Here is a 14045-nt window from a genome sequence, read left to right as displayed (position 1 = left end):
ATAAATGTGGTTTTCATATTGGAGAACCTTGAACTTTTCAATGCGAGTTCAATTCACATATATTACACTTAAAACATTGCATTTGACAACCTCAACAATCACATGAGTTGGTTGTATGCTAACTCATCGTTAGTCTTGGGCTAACGTTGCAATGTTAGGGGCCCCACTTATTCAATAAACAGCCTGCAGGATTAGAAAGCAATTTGAAACCTGCTTCAGACATTCGAATTCCTTGACTTGATATATATTGCTAGATGAGTCCCATTAAAAGCAAGGAAGCCTATCTGGTCTTGATGAAACTGGACATGGGTGTCAGTTGGTGCTATGGGCATTTTCACACTAAGAACAGGCAACAATTTGTTTTTCTGCTTTTTCCAACTATCAACATTCCACACAGAAATCTGCAGGAGAAAATGGGAATGCTTACATGGTATGCAGGCCATTTAACCTGACCATCTGCTCCAGAAGAAACCATTATATTCACAGCATTAGAGAAGGCAAGGCCATTATATTCACAGCATTAAAGTTTGCTTTTCAATCTCTATGTACTTTAAGAAAAATTTGAGTTTATGTGTAGCTTTAGAAATAGTGTGGCATCTGCAAAGGCTTTACAAACTACTGTACACTAAAATGAAAAAAAAGAAAAAAAAATAAATTCACCCTTGGTTAATGAAATGTATATGTATGACACAGCACTAAATAATTGCAGATGTCTGTTACAGTTCACATTTTTCTTGAGTTACCTGAAATGTTAGCACGTTGAACAAGAAGATTATCCCTCCTGATGCTGACATGAGATATGAATCATTCTTGGACAAAGCAGAACGAGCGTCTTGAGGATTGCTGTCTGTAGTGTCATTAACCATAAGCTTGGTTGCCATAATTGAGGGGGAACCTTGCTACTGGCATTTTGGCATTACCTGCATTGGTGTAGATCGGCTTTGATATCTGCAGTTGCAAGCATGGAAGATAGTTCGATATGCTGAGTTCTTAATGTCAAATTGTAATTTAATGCCTCTATGAATTAGGTGGTTTCATATCCTTAACCTCAAGCCTTTGCTGCTTAAACAATTCCTCTTAGATTTGTGGGTTTTATTATCACTTTGCTATAATTCGATTGTCCAAAACTGGAAAAGAAAAAATAACTGAACCACAAGAAACCCTCTGACTGCAATTGCAGATACAAGAAAAATACAACAATTCATTAGAGTAAAGAGTATGTAGGATCAGTACACAGAAGGGTGGTTTTGTATAATAGCAAGCTACACTAATCCCAGCTAGCCTGTTTCCTCACCAGCATCTAAACGGTGGTTTTGTTGCATATTTGGAGACTCACATGTACAAAGAGAAGAAAAATAGATCTTAACCGTGAGGATTATGGTGGCAGGAGAAAAGGGGAAGAAGTAAAAAAGACAGGGAGAATGAGAATAAGTTAAAATTTTAATTAAACCTTGTAAAATAAATGTCTATCAATAGCCACATATTCAAAGTTAGAAAATTAGAGTTCAGAGAGTTAAATGTAAGATTTAAGCTCTTATCCAACCACCTGAACGTGAGCTTAACCCGACATGAACTAAGCCGCGAATGTCTTGAGCTAGTTTGCAGCCCAACATATGACTTGTTGAGTTTTTTTTTTTTTAAAAAATTATTATTATATTATCGCCTAGGTCTGACACAATCTACGGTCCTGATTTTGCCTGTCATTTCAAACGGGAACACTAACCTGTCATTCTATAATACAAGTCTTTCTAGAGCCAGTGGTCCCATGCGTTTTTAGCAAAATATATCTTCAAAACCCTAGTTAAACCTCCAATTTCAAAACCCTAATTGTTTCCTTTCATCTCTTTAAACACTTTTCATCATTAATTCTTTTCTCAATTTGGCCTTTTTTTATCCTTTTCAAAATCTCTCTGTAGATTTAATTGTGTCTCTGTTTCTAGCTGTATCTTGGGAATGGAAGTACAAAGCCTCTGCTCAAACGCTGTTGTTTTGGACAGCATTTTTCTTTCTACAATGGAAAATCTGGTGGCTGAGACAGCCATTGTCCTAAAAAATTCAATTACTTGGTATCTCTTTATGGTAATTTACCTTCCCTTGCGTTTTTGTGTTGTGCTATGTTGTTTTGTATGCGATTAAAGTAGTAAACTTCTGCTATACGTGAATTTATTGTCAAACTTCCTTGTTTACCACAGTAATTGTAGTTATTTGGTGTTGCTTTCTGTGTTTCTCTGTAGATCTCACATCATTGTGGAGGTAGAAATGTTGGCATTGATTTATCTATAGTTTCAGAAAAATGCTGAATTTTTTTAGGGTTTTCATTTTCTTATAGGGAACACTCTTTCTGGGATTTCTTCATGGGTTGGGTTGTGGCCGCACTTAGATGTTTTTGACCCAAATTATTTGTCATTATGATTTGTTGCGGTGTTGAAATGTTTCTTTTGACATAGTAGTGGTTTTCTGTTACTTCTCTAGAGCTTTATGGATAACTTTATAAAATCTATTGCTTTTTAAATGTGGTAAACTTGTCGCTGATGGCAATGCTATGCTTTGTCAAAATTTCTCTGTACTAGTGGGCTGTGGTTGGAGTTGGTTAGGCATATATCTTAGTCCCAGTTCACTAAGAGACTGAGAGAGGGAAAAAAAAGTAAGGAAAAGAAATTAGAGAGCCTTCCAATTATGAATTTCATTTTAGAATGCATATGCAAGAAAGAGGCTGCCTTGAGGAGAGGGGGGAAATGAAAGAGGGACGTTATTTGCTTAATTATCATTTGTAAATCTTCAAGTTTTTCTTTGTTAATGTGAATGGAAATGGAAATTATTTAACTTATTGAACCAGTTATGATGACTTATGTGACATGCCTGTTATTGTATTTGTGAGTGTTCTTTAAGCCTTATTCATAAATAGATGAAATAATTCGCACATTTTACTTTACTTTTTCATTTAAGCTTGGTTGAGCATGCTCTGTAACTGTGGTGTCGGGATTTAGGTTGAAAATTTTAGGTATCCAAGGTACTCCTCATCTTCAATAGTAATTGTCAGCCTAAATGGAACTGTGAAGCAAATAAGCTGATATAGTGCCTATTTAAGTCACTGTTCATTTATGTTCTTCCAATATTATCAATTTTATATTGTTAGTTTTGTTGTATATTTTGAATGGTCTAAATAGAGTGTACATGTGGTGTTAAGGTACTTCTTTTTTGTTTGCATAGATATCATTTTTTTCTAATAAACTTGTCCCTGCCTTATTCCCTTCACAAAATTGCCTTAGCACAGTTTTTGGTTTCATTGTTCAGATGGAATTTATACCCAATGCAAAGAATATCTTTGATAAAGAACTTGGAACATTTGGGAGGTTTGTGACAAGGTTCCTTCTACATTGTTTTCTCTTCTGTCCTGTTGCTTTAAAGGAGGGAAAAAACCAAATAAGTTTTGTTATGCAGGTTTCCATTCTCTGAGCTTTATGCAGTGAAAAAGCCTGGTCCTGAGAACAAAGATGGCAGTGACACTGAGGATGATGAAGAGGATGATGATGAGGATGCTGCGGATGATCAGGATGAGGATGCTGGTGAGGACGAGGATGGTTCTGATGAAGAAGGTGACAATGAAGGGGATCCTGAGGATGAGCCTGCAGCCAATGGTGATAATGGAAGTGGAGATGAAGAAGATGACGATGAAGAAGATGAGGAGGCTGATGATGACGACGAGGAAGAAGAAGAAGAGGAGGATGAGGAAGATGAGGAAGAGATTCCTCAGCCACCAGCTAAGAAAAGAAAATGAGGCCAGAGTGTTTCATTCTCATGTTGTGTTTTCTAATTTGCCTTATGGTTAGGGGGATTGAGGTAGGTGCCTAAGTTGAGTGGGATTTAAGGTTCATCTCTGCATTAGAGTAGAGATGATTTAGGTACTTTTGTGGATTAAACTTTGTTTTATTATATTTCTAATATTACATCTCTCTTATGGTTACCTATTTGCCAACTTTTTGGTCCTTTAATTTATTTGCTTTTTCTTGGATCATTATGTCAAGTCAGAAGTTTTATTTTACTTTGCAGGAGTTATGCAGCTAGAAACCGCTGGATCATCGAAATGATGCTTTGATCAATACTTTAATAAACGGACTGGGCCGTGACCTGGTCAAGAGCCCGGTCCAACTGGTATTTATGGTTAAATGGTGTTGCACTATGCTACTAGGTTCAGGTTTGGGTTCAAACCCCAGCATTTGCAAATGGCATGTTGATGTTAGCAAAACGTCGATGTAAATGTATATTGAAATCAACATGACATTGCACCGCCACGTTGAAACTAGCCTTACCAACGCCTGGTGGGATACAATAAATTTTTAACTTGTGACTAAACACGGAGTAGAAGTTGATGGAAGCCAACTTCAAAGGGAGTATAATTCATCAAAGGAAAGTTTTTTATTGCCAATAACAAATTAATAATATAACGTATACGGTTTTTTTTTTTAAATAGAAAAATTATCTATATAATTAATTATTCTTGTCAAAGTTTTTTATTTATGATAAAGGTGCAAAAGTAATTTTCACCCAGATTTGTTTGTAATGACAACTTGTTAACTAAGTTGGGTCATTTCTCAATGTTCAATTTGCCGATTTGCTTTCTTCTAACGATTTTTCATTATCACTAACGCTTTCTGAAGGCTTTTCTGAAAACTTTTATCACCAATGATCCACTTATATTCAAATCCACCCTTAGTCACATATAAATAAAAACATGTCATTTCATGTCAAAATAAATTGTTTTATACCATGAAATGACTTCTTTCTAAAATAATGTCAAACCTATTCATAAAAAGGGTAATGCTTGGATTAGGTGTTTTCGATACAATTCTAATTCAAATTGTATTTGAATTGAGTGTTTTCTAACCTGTAATACAAAAAGACACGACATAAACAGTATTCTATGATATTATGAACTACCACCAGCTTTAATAGAGACCATTTTTTCTGGTTCCCATCAATGTTCAAGTTCATCTCTGGATAGAAATTAGTTTGAACAGTTTGACCATCATCTACAATTTTTTATGAATATAAATGGCATTGGCATAAATCAAATTTACCACTCAAGTACTTAACTGTTCAACCAACAAAAACTGTATTATTCCATTGGAAAATTCATTATGGCTTCGATATTGATAACAGACAAATTTCTGTTACCAACTTACCAGTATTTCAGCATTTAGCATCCTCAATGATTTGCAGTTATATTGACCGATGTTCCAGTCTCTACATCTAAAAAGAATGATCTTGATGCCCTCACAAATTCTGCACTGCAATATGCAACCAAGAAGCATGCACAGCTAGTACCCAAAGCAATGATAATGCTCACAAAGTCTAGTTCAATGCCAACAGCTAACAACCAAGTCGATATGGTTTGTCGAGCTGCCCCTTCAATCAAGCCAAGGAACACACCTTATCTGAAAAATAAAAATGAAAAGCAGGTTGTTAACAAAAGTTGCATGAATCAATGTTTTTAGACCTGGAATGGGCATTGACACAATGAAAGGATTGATACAGGTCAACTAGCTAATTAACCAATTAACTGGTGGTTAGACCAGTGTGCTGTATAATACATAATAAAAATAATATTCAAAACAATTTATACTATTTAATCATTAAATATAAAATTCAAATTTCATTTATTTAAAATTGAATTTTGTTTGATAACACAATATATTGGGTTCAAGTTTTAGCAAATGCAAAATTTTTTAATTTTCTTTATAATATCCAAAATATAGGTTAAACTGTGTGGCTGGTGGTGCTCCGCATGTCATGCCAACGGTTGGGACTCAAGTTCAAGTCTTGGCCACTGCAATAAAAAATTGATTATTTGTATGTTGATGTCAACACAAGGGTAAATTAGTAGTTGAACGATGAACTGGAATATTTGGGTTCGTTCGACTGCCATTCATCATGGTTCATAGCTTTTAGCAGTTTAATCCATCAACAGGACTAGACTTGCCCCTGGTCCCCGATCAAATAGGTCCAACTGGCTAGTTCAATTTTCAAAACCATGGCATGGATAGGTTAGTAGTGACTCTTTTCAAAATTTTCAATCAATGATTCATACTTTAATTAACCAGATCGACCTATCTTGTCATTAGATTGTACCTCTCGGTCATTGACTAACAAGTGAAAGACAGAAACCAAATGTCAGACACCTAGGAAGGAAGTTCACCTTGGTTAATGCTACTGCAGCAAAGACGATTCTCGTCTTTATATGTTGCTTGGACACCCATCATCCAGGAACCCACTGATGTATCGTCATGTGCATATGTCTTTAGAGATGCACTGCAAGCAACAAAGAATAGAACATAAGATTGAAACTCATGTTCAGTTGCATTTCATTGGACATGATTCTAGGATATTATAAATCAGCATATAAGTGCACAGAATCACCGGGCAAAACACAACCAAAATTAACCAGAACTTCATATCTGAATAGATACCACTCTTTCAGCAATATAATTGACAGCTAACCTGTTTATGTTGATATATTGAGCTAAATTTTCGGAGAGCACGATAACTGCACTAGATGCATGTCGGAAGTACCTGAATGGGGACAAAGTTAGCAAACTCTGTTTTCATATTGCAGCTACTGAAGCAATACTCAGGAATATCTATAAAATAAGGAAATTTTCCACAGAGAGAAAATTCACTTACAGTTACTGTACCATCAATTGAACAAAACCACAATCAAGAAGAACAAAATGACAAAAAATAAAAGGTGACATGAGATTACATAAGTATATACAAAAATGTACCAAAATGACAAATATGATCCACTTACGATTTCCCATCCCCGAATTTCCACCAATCAGGTTCATACCATTGCTTTCCCCTGAAGTTCAAAAAGATTATTGATGAGATTCTAGATTGGTATGCTATATCCTAGTATTTGAAATGAATTAGGAAAGCTCTTCCATATTTTAAAGAACAACAAATTCTGAAAATTTGGAGCAAATGTGTGTTTAGATCAGCCATGTAGAAACAAATAAGCAATCATGATTAAGTCCAATAAGATATGGTAACATACTCTTCAGTTATAACATCCCCTGACTTCATGCATCCAATATAAGCACCATCTTGACCACGACTATGATCAAGAAGTCCAATCAGTCCCTCTGTGATGCCAGGTAACAAGTTGATCCAAAAATTTTAATAACTAGGCTATGCTAATTAATGATGTTTTATAGAAACAGATTGTATGCAAAGATCTACCTAGATCAAGGTCAATATCATCATCAACCTTTACATAAAACTCTGCATCCCACATTTGAACTGCAGTGCTGAAGAAGTACTTTGCTTTTTTGGGCAACTCTTCTTGAGCTTCCTCATGAGCTTCCTGATAGAGATAATATGACATATTCATATCCTATATATTGCACTTGGCCAACTTTTGGATAGTCAACTATTGTAAAACTACTCAATACTCAACCAAAAACTTTGGCGGGGAGAAAATAAGGAAGGGGATTGGCTTTTGAACAAGTCTGTCTATAAACTACTCGTACACCACAAAAAAAGATTGATCATCGAAATGCAGGCAAGTAATATTCACCCTGGGTATCTTTCTTTTTTTTTTTTTTAAAGGAAATAAGAATTTCAGAAATTAGATTTCGAAACATGATGATTACGCTAGTCTTGTACCATATATTCATAATCTATTTCTGGTGATTTATTCAAAATCAACAGCAAATATTTCAACCAGAAAAATGTAATAAATTTAGTTATTACTGCTTACAAGAATCAAGAAATCCTTTGTAGTGCGATTTTCCTCATCGATATTCCGATCTAAGCTATCACCACGATTGGGACTGCCGGATTCAAAACCATAAAATTATTATCAAAGAATATCCATTAGTACTAATAATAATTGTAACACCAGAAATACCACAGGAGCCAAACAATCAAACAACTGAAAAGGAAAAAGAAAGCCAAATAGATATTAACAAAAGGATTAGAGCTTGTGTGCAAACCTTCGACCAATCACAAAACGTATGACCACTCCTCTTTCCTCAAGTTTTCTCAAGGCATCATCTGCAAGACAATAATGTTTAAAATATGCAGTACGAAAGCACATATATTTCTATTTACAGCTACTGATAGCAAGACATCATTAAGATTTTGCAACAATCATGGACTTTATTCACCAGATCTATGTTAACATAAACTGAAAGGGAAGGGATAAGTAACAGAATCCACAAAAGTCACAGCCTAACAAAATATCACAAATTACATCCTGGAAATGGTTTAAACAATGATAAAGATTTTTCAAGTCAACTGCATAACAAGATATAGAAATTTTAGCTTTAAAATAGTAATTTCATAAGACATTATCAGAAAGTTTCAAGTTGAACTAAGCTGTAGTCTTCTAACATAACATTAATTGCTTGGAACCAACCTCTGGGCATCCAAGTCCCTCTAAACACATTTCGCTTCAAGCGACTACCAAATCCAGTATAAACGCCTATAACAGCAAGAAGCCTTTTCCCTGAAGAAGAATCATTTTGCCACAACTGGTTCTTCATATATCCCTGACTCTTGGCCAATGTCAAATCCATCTCAGCTTCCACAATCCTTCTCTCCAGGTCTCTAAAAGCAGTAACACAAATTAAAACACAAAGAACCATCTCAACAATGAAAATAATCAGAGGAAACCACAAAAGACCTCAAGTAACATACTTGCATCCAAGGAGCATTAATTTATCTTCCACTGTAAGAACCTTGGGTCTCTGCCACAAAGAAAAAAAATCATAAATACACATAATATAAAAGAAAAACCAAAAACTAATAAGATATCAGCAGATGTTCGGGTGTACAATATGGTTACTATGATAACACAAACAAAATAAAAACAAAAATTCTCATTTACTGTAGAACTTTCTAGCAACCAAACTAAGAGTGGATTTGAGTTGAGTTGAGCCCAAACAAGGACTGACTCAAGCTCAGCTCAAATCCAAATTGCCCAACTCAAACTTCAGCTTGAGTTTGTTTGAGCTGATGAACAGTATCACCGGCAAGATAAACAGTTACACAAAGGATGAATCCCTAACAAAACCCCGACCTCAAGCCAAACATGAATTCAAGTCCGAGCCAAGCGGGCTCAAATCCATCCCTAAACCAAACGTAGCCTAAGTAACCAGAATAATAACAATATACGAGCTTGACTAAACCTGCTCTGAGTTCTTCTTAAGAAGACTTGTAAGCAATGTTCTGTTCTCAGCATCTTGCCACAGCCTGATTATTAGAGAGACGAAAAGAATCAAGGAAAAAAGTCATGAAAAATACATCAGTTTGGTATATGGGAGAATTTAACGAATTGTAATACATTCACTGAAAAATACGCTCCAATATTGAACTGAAGCGATAATATAATTACTCAAAATCAATTACACGGAAATAAAATCGAGGATCCAAGCCAAATCTACAGTTGGAACAATCAAATTGGCCACATATATTGCAATTAAATGCCACAAAACATCAGAATATCACGCAACCAAACACAGTACAGGTATAATTCTGCCATCACGATTCAGGAGCTTCATTTTCCCAAGGAAATTTCCTACATTTTCACGGAAACCAAGCAGAAGAGTAATTGAGAAAGATTAACCAACCGGCCGGCGACGTAGAGCCAAGCAACGCAAGAGAAGAAAGCCATGACAATTGAAGGTTTGGATGTCTGTAGAGGCTTCGATCTCGACCTCCTATCCGGTTTCGTAGAAGTCGGTAAGCTGTTGTCCATCGCAATAGCTCAATCTAAGTAACAAAGCCAGAGAATTTGATTTGAACTCTTTATATCAATCTAGTCAATGTATGTACATGTATATATTTATGTATGTATCCATTTGTTGAAAGAAAAATTTGAAGGTGAGTGAGTGACCGTTTGGTTTCAACCAAGTTGTCGTGAAAATGAAAAACAGACGAAATGACGGTAACTTTAAGGGCCTGAGTCCCTGTGAGGCAAGTTTTGGGCCTTAGAGGATCTCATCTTTTTAGTAATTTCACATAATAAATTCATTCTCTGTACCTTCCATATTATGAGGAAAGTAATTATGTTCAAAATAAATGAGTAATAATTACATTTCCCTGATTAGGAAATCTAAAACCAGAAAATAAGGCTGAATCTGAACCGAAATCCCCTGATATTTTTCCTCTTATGATAATGCTATTTATCTCCCTGGTTACCTTCTAATGTTGTCTCTAATCATTTCGAACGGTATTAAATTCAAACTGGTCATCATGAATTGGAGCCAGCCCGTATTAGCCCAGCTCCAATCCAGACCTTCTCTAAACATATCTAAGCAACAGTTGCACCAGAGACACAAAAGGGAAAGAAAGTAAAAAATGAACTGGATTTTTTGGAATGTTTTGAGGCACATGGCATGTAATTTCCCATTCGGAGAATTGAGATTACAATGGTCAGAAGCACTGTATGTATTTCACTTCATTGATAAAGAAAAGAGTCAAAATACCAATAATAACCATATCAACAAGTGCTTCAACAAATATACAAAATTTGATGGATTGCCATTGTCAAGATTCAAACTAGAATTCTAAACAGGTATTCATGTTAAGTTAAACCCCGTTTCTTGTTGTCTTTCATGCAATCCAAGGCATAACATACGTAGATCATTCTGAGTGCAAAGAATGGATAATCTGTTTGTAGAATCATTTTGCTCGCTGCAGTAGACAGCAGAGGGTTCATGGGCGATCAATTGGATCACTGAAATGTAGCAGAAAAGCTCAATTTGAAGGGAGGATTGGCACTTCCAGTCATATATCTAACTGCTTCTCGGTAACAAGTTTGCTAGAGAGGGAACCCCTTGGCTCCCCATTTCCTCTTGTGCACGTCTAATCTCTTCAGGATCTATCAATACCACAGCCAATGTAAGTAGGAATAAAGGAACCGTAATCAATTAATCAATCAATTTTTAAGCCAAGTCACTCATACAGCAACTAAAAACTGATTAGTATACATTTGCTTCACATAATGAGCTGATTGTATGCTTTCTACAATCAATTATAATAAATCCAATTGGTTGCTAAACCCCTGAAAATCCAAAAAGCAGGTCTCATTGAGTAATACAGTCAAACCCCATGTGTTTCATGAAGTTACAGAGAAAATAGAAGAGGAAATCCAATATTTTGTATTAGTGATCAAGATTTGTGCAATCATAGCCTTAAAATTATAATCATAATATAATAGACAACCAAATTTAATACACCAAAAATATTGAAGTAAAATACAAATTAAATTAAAACAATAAAACTATGTGTACCCACTTTGGGTACACAAATATATACACATTTATATGTGTCATCATGTGATTGGATGATTTTAAATTAAGAATAAAACAATAACCAATCATATGATGACACATATGAGTGTGTATACATTTGTGTACCCAAAGTGGGTACACATAGTATTGCTCAAATTAAAATCCTAAAACCTATAGGATTTTCTAAAAATTTTACTCCCACCATTATTCCTAAAGTTTCTAGGGGTATTTCCATCAATTGATTTGTGAGTTTAAGATTAAAAGAATAAAACACATGAGAAAATTTCATTTTTTACCATTAATTCAGCTTAACTTTGGATTTTGGAAGTTAAAACAAAATCCAGGAAAGTAAATGCATTTTTTAGGCAAGCCTTGCCAATCTCCAACAGGCATAACCCACATAAATCTACAGCAAGTCAGTGCTTCAAGAGGACCATGGTTGAAATGTGAAACATAAAATTGTTGCAAACCAAATAGAGTACTAACCCATATTCTCCGTTAATTTGGGCATTAAAAACACAACCATCAGCATAAACCCCACCATGAGACCCATTGGGCTTTTCACAACAGACATTATGGAGAATGGTTCCCTAATCTGCAAAAATTAAAATCAAGGAAAAATGAGGTGCTGCATGTATAACAATTAAGAACTAATAAACTATTGAGATGAATAGGAAAAGATAACTAAACCTCATAATATTGCTCTTCTCTCAATGGTTCTAAAACTAATTCATTCAGACCCCGCCTGTTCTCTGTCAATGCTGCCTGAACCTTGCCAGGGTTTCTAGCACTAACATCAACTCGGACCTAAGCAATTTCAAATGAATTCACTCATCGGAAATCGTATTCAATAATTGAATTATCAAAAATTGACTGAATTTTATGGATATAGAAAACCTACTGGAGAAAAGAAATAGCCAATTGCAGCCACTTCAATTAAATGAGTCCCTGCTGACATGTTATGGCTTAAAGCATACACATTAAGGAAAAATAATAAGCTGAAAGAATAATATACTAGCAGTCCTTCCACAATACTACAAAAAATTAGATGTAGGATTAAAAAATTCAAAATTAAAAAAGAAAAAATGGTTAAGATAAACAGAATAATAATATGGATCTGTGAAAAGTAAAAAAGAATAAAAAGAAAAATAGTGTTTCAAAAAGTGCCATAATCAAGTTTAAAATCAAATATGCACTAAGGAAACCAGCAATATTAGGATACAATGAAAAGTATCCATCAGGCCTTAGAAAAGTTACACTTTGGCCACCATTGAGTATAACCTTGGCATTTGATATTTTTCCACCAGGAGAACCAAACGCTGTTGTGCCCATACCTGCCAAATGCAGAGTGCTATATGATTCTAAAAGTAAATTAATTCCATTACAATAGGGGAATAAACAGGTAGACGAATACCCATGCAACAACCATAACCATAATAACAATTAACATCATAAACCAAGCCACAGTCCAACACTTCAAAGCAATAACCAAAATAATTATCGTATGATATTATCTCTACAAATATTTCATCGTCCATGTTGGAAGCATCTCTTGAACTTCATAGCACTAGAGGCAGCTTCAGTATTCACTAGAGTAACTATTTAGTTTTTTAGAATCTAGAGAATATATCCACAACTTAAGTTTTTTAAATTCCTGGGCTGAGTTAGCAAATGACCAGCTTCTTAGCCGCATTTAGATGTGCTGCAAGTATTTCAACCTTTTGAAGAGTACCTTTACAAATTGCAATAACACTTCATGCACTATCAATAGACACAAACACAGTTATGAGTGTTGACATGTCATTATGTGATTGGATGAATTTGAATTAAAGATAAAAATAACATCCAATCACACATCAGCAATTGTCCCCGTTGTTGGTGCATCTAGTAGTACTGGGAAATTGAATACCATATTTGATGAATGAGTTCAAGAAGTGTGCTATTCTCAACTTATACGGTAACCCGCCTAGGGTCCTTCCATCCTAAGTAAAACAATGAAAAGCATTTATTATTTCACAATATATAACAAACTAAAAAGGTTAAACCCTTAGACAACCAAAAAAAAAAAAAGGGGGCAAAATGGCTCAATCAGCAACTATAAACCGGTACTTATAAATTGCATTTCTCCAACAATATGGGCACTTCTCATTGATATCACCTGCCTATTCAATAATCAAGTCATAATCAAAGACGAAAATCTCAAATAGGATATGTTGAAACATGAGAAAATTAACCCAAACTTTCAAATTCTATGGATCTATACTGAAGTAAAATTAAATGTTTCGTAAGAAAGCACACCCGGAATCTTCAATCTACCACTGATAGTGTAGCCATCGCCAGACCTGCAAAAAGCAGCGAAATATATAATTATCATGTAATGAGAGAGAACTCTTCCCCTGTTTAGATTCCGAGGATGAGTAGCAAATTAGGTTTACGAACACACAAAAATCAAACTTCAATTAGTCGGACTGGCATCGAATTATATAAAAACAAAAACTACAAATAAAAAAATCAATGGTCATCGCGAAAGTGTACAGCTCGTACCCAGATGAAAGGCCAAGGGCGGAAGAGATCAGACAAAGGCATAATAACGGCACGAAAAGTATTGCAGGAACCAGTTTAGATCTGAAAGTGCCGGCCATATTATAAGACATTTGCAGAGAATCGAAATCGAGTCCAGTGGGTGACGATTAAAAGCAGAAGAACACTTGGTCTTCTTTCGGTTCTGCTTTGCATTGTTTGTGTAAT

General features: G+C 35.1%; 3 protein-coding genes across 3 annotated transcripts; 1 reads left to right on the top strand and 2 right to left on the bottom strand.

The window, feature by feature from the left end:
* Window positions 1–1768: 1768 nt before the first annotated feature.
* On the top strand, window positions 1769–3964 carry LOC123201081 (phosphopantothenoylcysteine decarboxylase subunit SIS2-like). The gene is made up of 3 exons (XM_044616531.1): window positions 1769–2079; window positions 3295–3353; window positions 3442–3964. Exons 1-3 carry the CDS (start codon window positions 1954–1956, stop codon window positions 3776–3778), a joined length of 522 nt encoding a protein of 173 aa, XP_044472466.1. The 5' UTR covers window positions 1769–1953; the 3' UTR covers window positions 3779–3964.
* A 1125-nt stretch (window positions 3965–5089) lies between these two features.
* On the bottom strand, window positions 5090–9942 carry LOC123201078 (hydroxyproline O-galactosyltransferase HPGT3-like). The gene is made up of 12 exons (XM_044616529.1): window positions 9633–9942; window positions 9192–9255; window positions 8701–8750; window positions 8420–8610; window positions 7995–8055; window positions 7760–7832; window positions 7240–7363; window positions 7055–7142; window positions 6809–6859; window positions 6499–6570; window positions 6197–6309; window positions 5090–5435 (listed from the first exon to the last, which is right to left on the bottom strand). Exons 1-12 carry the CDS (start codon window positions 9758–9760, stop codon window positions 5413–5415), a joined length of 1038 nt encoding a protein of 345 aa, XP_044472464.1. The 5' UTR covers window positions 9761–9942; the 3' UTR covers window positions 5090–5412.
* Window positions 9943–10434: 492 nt separating this feature from the next.
* On the bottom strand, window positions 10435–14045 carry LOC123201080 (ER membrane protein complex subunit 7 homolog). The gene is made up of 7 exons (XM_044616530.1): window positions 13842–14045; window positions 13596–13639; window positions 12520–12631; window positions 12199–12262; window positions 11988–12104; window positions 11784–11892; window positions 10435–10885 (listed from the first exon to the last, which is right to left on the bottom strand). Exons 1-7 carry the CDS (start codon window positions 13949–13951, stop codon window positions 10800–10802), a joined length of 642 nt encoding a protein of 213 aa, XP_044472465.1. The 5' UTR covers window positions 13952–14045; the 3' UTR covers window positions 10435–10799.

Source organism: Mangifera indica, chromosome 17, assembly GCF_011075055.1.
Source record: "Mangifera indica cultivar Alphonso chromosome 17, CATAS_Mindica_2.1, whole genome shotgun sequence".
Taxonomy (NCBI): domain Eukaryota; kingdom Viridiplantae; phylum Streptophyta; class Magnoliopsida; order Sapindales; family Anacardiaceae; genus Mangifera; species Mangifera indica.
Note: the sequence above shows the minus strand (reverse complement) of the source record. Positions and strands in the feature narration are given on the sequence as shown.